Below are 10,619 nucleotides of genomic sequence, written 5' to 3'. Positions count from 1 at the left end.
AGGTAACCACTAAAATCCGGACTGTTTTTAACTGTTCGTTGAAGACCGGGCGTGGTTACTCCCTCAATGAAGCATCTTATCCGGGTGTGAACATGATGAATCACATGCTTGAACTGTTGCTCTTATTTCTTACTAACAAATATGTATTATTGGGAGACATAAGAAAGCCATTTCTTATGATCAAACTCCGGTCGGTTGAGAACAAAAACAGATTTTGTTTTTTCGTAAAAGATGGAGACAATTTGCTTTGCTTCCGATATTGTACATTGATATTTGGCTTCAATGCAAGCCCATTCATTTTAAATTACGTTCTCAAACACCATGTCAGCCGTTTTCCGAATGATGCATGTACTGAGATGCTGAAAAATCGATTTTATGTCGACAATTTATGTATGACCAACAATTCTTCTGAGGAAATAATCAGTCTCTATAAGAGTGCCGTGCCTCGGCTGCAGACGGGAAATTTCCAGTTGAGATCGTGTAACTCCAACTATGAGCCTCTTCGAGACATTATAACGGAGGATGACAGAATCGTGCAGCATGGTTGCGAGTACGAAAAGGTCTTGGGATATAAATATCACCCTGAATTGGATACTATTAGCATTGTTAACACTATGGTTCAGAGGAACATACTCTCAAAAAGGGATATTTTGGCCCAGGCAGCAAAAATATTTGACCCACTGTCACTATGTGCTCCGGTTACAATTAGGGCAAAAATACTTCTCCGAAGATTGTGGTTGCTCAAGTTGGGTTGGGATGAAAAGATTCCTACTGACATAATGACTACCTGGTCGAATTAGGCCGAGGACCGTTCTGGTCTAGGTGATCTATTTTTTACAAGACATGCTATAGACACTGGTAGCCAACATAAATTATATTTGTTCTGTGATGCGTCACCACAGGCATATGGATTTGTCATATATGGCGTGCAAAATGGGAAGTCTCACATAATATTTTCTAAGGTTAAAGTGGCCCCGATGAGGACAAAGACATTACCTATGATGGAGTTTCTTGCAGTATATATTGCATTCAAGGCTTTAACTATGATACTGAGATCCTTCTCTGGTGTCAACATAGAGGACGTTTTTGTTTCTGTGGATGCGCAAGTTGTTTTGGCATGGTTGCTCACCGAGAAGATAAAGGCAAAGAGTCTGTATACCAGAAACAGAATTAAAGATATTCGAGAAATGAAGGAGAAGTTGAGTGAGGAATTTGGGTTGGGCATTCATTACAAATATGTTCCTTCTGTCGACAACCCGGCTGATCTTCTTTCTCGTGGTATCACTCTGGAAAAGTTTAAACAGGGATTGGACTACTGGACATGCGGACCTGCGTGGCTTGTTGAGCAACCTGAGAAGTGGCCTACGAGTACTTTGAGCTGTCTGAGCCCGGAAAATAAGTGTCATGTGGAAAGTGTTTGCCATAATACATTGAGTGAAGCTGTTAGGAAACCACTGATTCCATTTGACAAGTTATCGGGCTTCAGCAAGTTGTGTCGATCAACTGCTTTCGTATTCAAGTATGTGCATCGATGGAGAAAAGTGAAGGAACATTCAGATCCAAAACAGACAGCCACGAATTACCTGATAAAGATGATGCAATTGCAATCGTTTGAAAAGGAAATTGCTTATTTGAAGAATCCTCTTGACAGGGAAATCCCAGTGCTGGTGAAGAATCTTAACGTTTTAATCGATTCTGATGGGATTTCGAGAGTGGATGGTAGAATTGCCAATTCGACAAGATATGACTTCAATTTAATCTATCCAATATTGCTTGCAAAACATCACTCTCTTACAAAATTACTGATTATGGATGGCCATAATCGATGCAGGCATTTGGGTATTGGTACGACAGTGACCAAATTGTGGTTATCCGGATACGGGGTCCCACAGGCAAGACAGTCTGTGAAGACTGTCATTTCTAACTGCAATACCTGTAGGAAATTCAACAGCCTAGCCTTCAAATACCCAAAATTGATAAATTTGCCAAAACACCGTGTTAGATTAATCAATCCTTTCCAACACACAGGCATAGACTACACAGTTCACATCTGGGTACAAAGAGATGGAAAGTCTCATAAAATGTATTTATTAATTTTCACATGTAATAACGTGAGGGCTGTGCACATTGAACCTGTACTTGATATGAGCACACAAGCCTTCATTCAAGCCTTGATTCGGTTTTCAAATACCTATGGAGTTCCCAGTCACATATACAGTGACAATGCACGTTCCTTTAATGCAGCCTTAATTGGTGATGTAATTAAACAACACATAAACAGTAATGAGTTCTGTAACTCATATTCAAGCGCTGGCATTAAACACATAAAAATACCCTTATACTCCCCTTGGGTTGGAAGTACTTGGGAAAGAATATCAGAGTGATAAAGTCATGCCTATTCAACACACTTGGCCGATCACAAACCAGTTATTTTAACCTTCTAACCCTTCTATCAGACATCAAAAGAGCCGTGAAATCTCGACTTCTGACCTACAGATGCTCTACCGATATTGATCTGCTTCCCTTAACACACATCCAAATATAAACTGTGAGCTCTCCTTCCAATCTGACACACCCAGTTTGGTTGAGACAGAACCAATAACTAGGTCTCTCCTTGTGAGTACCTTGGAAAGCAGAGAGGAATTAATATCTAAATTCAAAGAGATGTGGCACGATGAATATTTGCTAAGTCTGAGGGAGAGTTGCAAGGATTTACACGAAATCGAATTTCACAATCAAATAAATATCAACGACGTAATACTCGTCAAGAATCCGGCAAAGCCAGGCCCTTATTGAGCTATTTAGTGGCAACGATGGCAAGGTTCGTTCTGCTCGAATAAAAAGAGATGATGGTGCAGTGGAAACACATAGCCTCAAACATTTATATCCGTTGGATTTATCACTCACTCATAACAACTTTCCTGACACCCCAGCAGATGAGGAATCTGATGAATTTGCACCCCACCCTATAGAAGAATGTAGGGACCCATTGGAACCTTCAGAAGAAATGGCCAATTAGAGGCCTAAAAGGATCAAGAAATCCACATCTAATCCTGAATACATTTATTATTAAAAAAAAATGCATTGTAAATGGGCCATAATAATGCCCAACACATTAAGGTATATTCTACCTGTTAAATATTTCTATTAAAGAGAATATTCTGTACAATTTAATTTAAACATTTTACGTAGCAATCACAAATATTGTACCTGATTGCCTTTATATAGCATGCAACGATTTCAATCGTCGCATTATTTGTTGTTGTTGGGAGAGTATAAAAAAGTAGTTACCTCCCTTTGTTCAAACTAATTATATCGACCACTTCTCCTTTCTGAAAGCCCTATTTTGATTGGCTAGGATGAAGCTCCTTGGCCAATCAACAAACATTTAATATAAGCAGAATTCTGGAAAAACAGATTCGCTCTCTTTTTGAATCAATCGTCGGCCTATAGACAACTATGGAAAATCTCTCCTAAATTTGCCGCCGAATTTTGATTGAACTTTTTCAGGGAGCCGTCCAAGACTTTTGGACGATAAATAACTTTTTATTGGACTTCTAAATCCGCAAACACAATTAGTTTTGCAAGAACCTTTTCTTTGTAATATTTTCAATTTAATATACATAATTTTCTCGAATTCTTGTGTGAGTTCAGCAATCTTTATTTCTGTATTTCCAACTTCCTACTTCAACAAGACACCAGCTCCCGGCAATCGCCATATTTGACCTTGCTTTTCAAATTTAAATAGTCACTGTTTTTTTTTTTTTCAAAGCCTTATTATTTTTGATTCATCCAGCCTTGACACACGTGTTTCAAATATTATCTCTAGTACTTTACTTTTAATGACTTGAAATTCAGTCCATTTGTGCTTTTTTTCCAAGGAACTCTGCCTTTTGTATGATTTTGGACCATTTACGCAGTGGATTGAAATTTTAAATTCGACCATTTTGGATTTTACCATTTTTGGATTTTTACCCTTCACCGGACTATCCATTCATGTTAAATCTTTTTTATTATTTTTCTTTTGCCTCCTGTTTCACTTAACTCACCCTTTTTTTTAACCAAGTAAGACCTTTGACTTACTTGTAGTTTCATTAAATACTTTTATATGCAAAATCCGATACTGCATTTTGCTAATTCCTGCCCTCTGATGAGAAGGAGAGTATTTGTTATTTTTTTTTTTATTTCGGACTATTAGTCTCATCTTTATTAGTTGTTGTTTGTTTGTTTTTTTATTGGTTCACAACGTTTCGGCCAACTTCCTCTGGCCTTCGTCAGGTGGTAACCGCGACGGATAGGAACTTCGAATCTCCTAACTGCATTCTCAGCCATCACTGCCATCCGTAGTTGTCGTCGTCTCACCACATTTTTGACCAATTACCTCTGGCACGCTTTGGGTGGGATTGAAACCGCTATCTTCAGACAATGTTCATCTGGAACCGTAGAGATTCAACGTCTCTATCAACTGCGCCACGGGCCCCGAAGGGGGATCAAGGTTGAATTCTTTGATCTTATAAATCCACATTTATTTATTATCTGATCTTCCATAGTCGGGTCCGTACCGATTGGTATATATATATTATTCCTTAATTGGAATTTTTTTTGTTTTTATTTTGAGATGAGCATTTTTATGTTAATTTTATAATAAAAAAAAAACAAACAAACAACAACTAATAAAGATGAGACTAATAGTCCGAAATAAAAAAAATAAAATTAACATAAAAATGCTCATCTCAAAATAAAAACAAAAAAAATTCCAATTAAGGAATAATATATATATATATATATAGGAGAGTATTTATTTGAAACTCCGCGGATTAAGGACTATCCACTTATCTTGTGCAATTAAATATGTTTTTAACTCTTTTTCTAGATGTCTGTTAACATATTTTATTAATCATTTGTTCATATTACAAGCTCTATTTCTTTTTCGGTTTTATTGAGCTTTTTATATCTGGCTGAGTTTAGTTTACTTGTAAATATTAACTCTTTAATATTTATAATATATTTTAAGTTTACCATTTTGATTACCTTAGTAAACTTATGGTAACATTTATTTATATATATATATATATACATACATATATATATATATATATGTATATATGCATATATATACACGCATATATATATATATGAATATAAATATAAATATATGTATATATGCTTAAATATATATATATATATATATATATATATATATATATATATATATATATATATATATATATATATATACTTAGATTTTAAATGTCTATCGCAATATTCTTTTAAAGTCAATTTTCACCACAACAAGATACCAAGCCACTTTGAAGTCGGGTGTTGCTATCGGGGACATAATGAACCGCCCCTTAAGTAAACACTTCATCAAATCTCCACATTAACGTAATTTACTTGCATTAACCCTTATCCCTGAGTGGCTTCCGGGACTTGATAAGTTGTGATCTCTGTATGAAAAAAAAAGTTGCAAATGTATTATGAAGGGAGATGAGTAGCAAGATATCTGCCCCCATAACCGCTGAACTTCTGCATGTGTGTACAGTTAAGAAAGAAGAATCGCAGAAAGGATCCCCAATTTTGCACTTCTGGCGAATACAATATATAATAAAAGCTCTTTCGATGGATTTGTTCATGAAAGAATAGCAATATCTGCGAATTCATAAGTTAAATGAATTATAGTTGCAATTTCCTTCTTTTTTTTGCGTTGTGTTATATTAGCCAATCGGAATTTTTACATGGATCATTTTTATTGCAATATTGCATGCGCCCTTATTTTATCTACCAGGTATGTACAACACGATTTACTCTGCATTTCTGTTTTCAATGTGTTTTGAAACACACTGCAAGTATATTAGCACTTCATTAATCTCTTGCACACACATATATCTTTATATATATATATATATATATATATATATATATATATATATATATATATATATATATATATTAAATGTCATCTATTCTTTGATTGTCCTTAAGAGGATAACGTATCAGTTGATCAGTTTGAAGATAGATAAATTAAAGAAACATTTTCACTGAAATTAAAACATTCTTTTAAAACTGATGGAAAAATGAGGTAAATCAATAGAAACCTGATATTAATATAGGATTTGGATTTCTATGACTGCTGTTATTACTCTGAGTATTAATTGCTCAATGCTCTGATCGATGAATTTTTATAATTTGTTTGATTTAGCTCGGAAAACCTACTATCAAATTGGGGAATTTGAACAGAATTGTGAAGATTGTTTTACCTAAGGCACTAGCCCTTTCAACCATGACTTAAAATACTTAACTAGTTTGGAATGTTATGTGTATTTTGTTATTTTCTGACTGTAAATATCAATATATATATATATATAGCTGGATTCTTAGAGGAAACAGAGATCCGTTGTAAAAGAAGCCACTGTTGTAGTTTTCTTATAGACATATTATTCCGAAGAAGTGAATTTAACGTATATATATATATATATATATATATATATATATATATATATATATATATATATATATATATATATATATATATATATATATGACATCCGTAGTAGGCCGCTATGTGTAAAATGTAGTATCCATTGACTCAATATTCTTCATTTAAATTGTCGTTAAAAAATTAACAGTACAACCACTACGAAAACAGGAAGTTACTTATTTAATATTTGCAATGAAAATCAGTCCACAATTTAATCATGTATAATAGCGAAATGTTAGTTTTAAAATATTATTCCAGCAACGAAATCGTCTCGAGGATAATTGGTATTAAAGGCGGTTCCATTGTTATTAATAAATAGTATTAATTTATTTTTTAATATGGAATTTGAAATAAATATTTGAACACACACTTATATTTGTATTTAGCAAACGGCAAATCTATGTGTAGTAAGTGAAATCGTATATTCAATATTTACCCAGAAAAGAGTAAAACAATATATCAACTTCCATAACTCGGAATAAATTTAGAAATTTTCAGAATCTAAGCATGAATTTACGAGCACGTTACTCTACGTAATTCCTCGCTTGCAGTGGATTGCGAATCCTTTATATTAAATATGTTTGTATATTATCACATATTTCTTATGCTTTTCAGAATTTTGTTCTTATTAGAATATCACCTAAACAGATTGCTGAGAAGTCCAGACCTGCTTACATCATATCCACTTTCTGTTGAAAATCAGCCAACGTAACAGCATTCTACATTGCATATTCTATAACATAATCATGTATGCTTATTAATGATTTATAATTCGGCACATATTTATTCCATTAGAATTTAAAATAGATATCTGATAAATATGCTTGCGAAATTATATTATCTTAAATTTATATTTAACTATTGATATGAATAAGAGTTTTAATAACTGACTTCAATTTAGTCTTCATAAAATATGTGAATTGCACGTGAAACACAAGTTAAGTTATTTCTCTTTTAGGCTGCAGCAAAAAATCCAATGTGTTTCAAAAATCATTTCATGTTTACGTACCTTAGAATTAGACATTTTTATAAATCTGTTTTCCCATTTTATTTGTATTTAAAAAGTATTAATATCTTTATTGTATCTTTGTGCATGTTAGCCTTTTTAAGTTGTCTACAGGAAAACATTTATCAATGTTTATTATATTTTTGCTTGACACACAGATTTGTTATTTTATATTTTTCTTTGAGTCCACAGTTTGAGAATTTATGTTCAGTAGATTCTTCATGTATTACTATTTTTATTTATGTGGGTTGTCTTTATATAAATGTAATGTCGCACATCCATGACCTTGATGTATTAAACTAGGTATTTAATTACCTATATAATATATACCTATATATTTAAATGGAATTTGATCTGTTTAACACATCGCATTTTGTCCTCACTCGAATAACATACTCAACGAAAACCTCGATATCAACAAAATAGCACTTTTACCCTATAAAGTCACTACATACCAGGAGCCATTTATTACTAATACTTCCTCGTCTCCTAATGCCGTATTCTTAAATCCTTGCCCTAGCGTCACTGAGTGTGGTGCAACGCAGAAGTGTAAATATAAAATAGCCCGACATCTAGCTAACCTCTCCTAAACATGTATTTTATCTTATTTGGTCTCAATTAGGTGTTAGTAATTTATTTGTAAAATTTCTTTTGGTTTTTAACTAATTAAAATCGTAACGTTGAAGTCGGCTGGTTTCCTGTAATGAAATATTACCATTGTCAGCAAAAATGTTATATCAACAGAAAAGCAAAGTGACAAGTAAATTGAAAATATCTATATTTTTTATTGAATTTTGCAATAAGACGCATTTACTATAGTAGGCGATAGTTAGTGTTCCATTAAAAAGAAAACGCTGAGTCCTGTGTATTCACGCACACACATTTTCATATCTGCGTTAACGCATTAATGAAGAATAACTTACTGAAAGATTTCTTATGTTTTTAAGATGTAGTTATTATGAGGCAGAGAACTTCTACTTATTTGTACGCGTCATAGGTACCAGCCGCAATTAATTACTTAAGTGATTATTATAATTTTATATTAGTTTGTGATCCTCACTTTATCCCTATTAGAACAGATGTGTTCCATGCTAGAAAGTGCCATTCTTTGACAACTTTCGGGGACTGATAAACAGGAAACGTATACAACAAATTTGGTGCCAAAGTATCCGAGAAATTTTTTGCTCATTTGGTCGTTTCAGAAGATACCACTTGAATAATAGCCAAATGCGATATCTATAAGAAAATACTCAAAGGGCACTTTCCTTCCTGGATAGGGTCCAAAACATACTTCGCTACCCGGTGAGGCATGCCATTTTCTCGTCACTATAACATCACGCCTTACAGCAGAAAGGTTGTGAGCCTATCTCTGTCGTAATTATTGTCATTCCAGGTACGCGACTGAGCTACACACTATTATTACCTCATAACAACAATTATGATAATCGCCAGACTTGCTATGATACGGATTGTGATATTACTATGTCTTGCAGGTACGTTCGTTTAATAAAGATACAACACGTAACAAATGTTTGTGTTACAGAATGGATTGAGAGATAGAGAGAGAGGTGAGTAAACGTGGAGTGTAGACACGTTTACCAGAACCGAGGGTCAGCTGACCATATTACGTATGAGTGACGTGGTCAGGTTGGCTAGATCAGTGAGACTGGATTTCGGCTTTGAAGAGGACGGACGGCTTAATAGCTGTTCTATCCCCTTAACTGGGGATGGGGGACGCTGACGTGTTCAAAGCAAGCAAGATTTACCTTCATATTCTGTGTCGACAACTGGAAGGTAAATAAAAAAACTATAAAACCAATTAATCGTCTTGGAGTGATAAATCTCCGTATAGCAGGTACCAGCCTCCCTCCAAGAGAAGATGAATTCCAGATGAATCAACATCGACGACACATGAAGTAAGGTATGGCGAAGAAAATGCATGTAACACACACCCACAAAAGCATATGAACACTTAGATATGAAACACACACAACCGCATATGAAACAAGACGATCATACGCACACGGAATCCTTTTATGTTATACACCAAACGTCAATTTGGTGCCCCCCTATGATAACCCTAGGGATATCTTCAATGAGAACGCTATGTAACAAACGTTCAATTTGGTGCCATAACTGACCAGACCACCTAGCAAGGGTGGGTTTAAAAGAAAAAAAGAAGAAAACAAGAACGTCGGTTACCACGGGGTAAAAAGAAGAAAAAAAAAAGGACAAGAAAAACACAATAAAATGTTTGGAAAAAAAGGGAAAAAAAAAGAAAGAACAGTAGAAAAAATAAAAATCAACACACACACAACGTAGGGTCAATAAAAACACTAGGCGAATTAGAAAAATAATCAAGAAAAAAAGAAAAGAAATACATTTACACATGAAGAACCTCTTATAAAGAAAGAAAGAAATGGTTCTGAAGAAAAAAACAGACATATTAAAATTATATATAGATAGATTTATATGATAAATTAATAAGAAGAATTAAGTGTAGAACGGCACGTTAAAAAGAAAAAGAAAGGGAAAAAGAACGTTTAATGGAAAAACAATAGAAGAAATTGAAAAAAATCAGCTATTAAGATAGACATACAGATAATAAATTGAAATGTTTTAATGAACAGCCAGTGAGTAAACCAGAAAGAAAAAAAAGAAATAGAACATATTACTTTAGTAACAGTGTGGATCGGGAATGAGCCTTTCAGCTTACCAAAAGATAAACACGTCAATCACAAATATGTGTTATGAATATTTTGTTGCATTTTTAAACTGTGAAACTAAGTGTAACTTTTAATGAAAAACAATATGTACTTTTAATGAAAAACAATGGATAGGTTCTGAAAATGTTATTTTTTTTTCCTTTTTCACTAATTGTACGATTTTTTCTTAGGAATTTTTTTCTGACATGGACAATTTTAGTACCATCGATGTGTTAGGATTGTCTGAGACTTTATAAGTGAGCCGTTTTATTTTATTTTAGAAACGACTATGTATTTTAATTGTAAATGTCTAGGTAGTTTTTGAAAACGACTGTGATTTGTTTTTAATTTTGAATTCTGTGGAAGGGAAGGTGATGCACTATGCAGCCGACCTCAGGAGTGATGACGTGGTCAATTTTGGGTTTCCACG

General features: G+C 33.7%; 1 protein-coding gene across 1 annotated transcript; it reads left to right on the top strand.

Moving 5' to 3' along the window:
* Positions 1-977: 977 nt before the first annotated feature.
* On the top strand, positions 978-2,384 carry LOC145288201 (uncharacterized). The gene has a single exon (XM_080136248.1). It carries the CDS (start codon positions 978-980, stop codon positions 2,382-2,384), a length of 1,407 nt encoding a protein of 468 aa, XP_079992374.1.
* The last annotated feature ends 8,235 nt before the right edge of the window (positions 2,385-10,619 follow it).

Source organism: Euprymna scolopes, chromosome 11 (genome assembly GCF_053919585.1).
Source record: "Euprymna scolopes isolate OS-2025 chromosome 11, ASM5391958v1, whole genome shotgun sequence".
Taxonomy (NCBI): Eukaryota; Metazoa; Mollusca; class Cephalopoda; order Sepiida; family Sepiolidae; genus Euprymna; species Euprymna scolopes.
The sequence above is the reverse complement of the archived record's forward strand: the minus strand, read 5'-3'. Positions and strand labels throughout refer to the sequence as shown.

What these genes read in the sequence shown, in the direction of transcription:
- LOC145288201 (XM_080136248.1), top strand. Translation starts at nt 978, where the DNA reads ATGAGGACAAAGACATTACCTATGATGGAGTTTCTTGCAGTATATATT.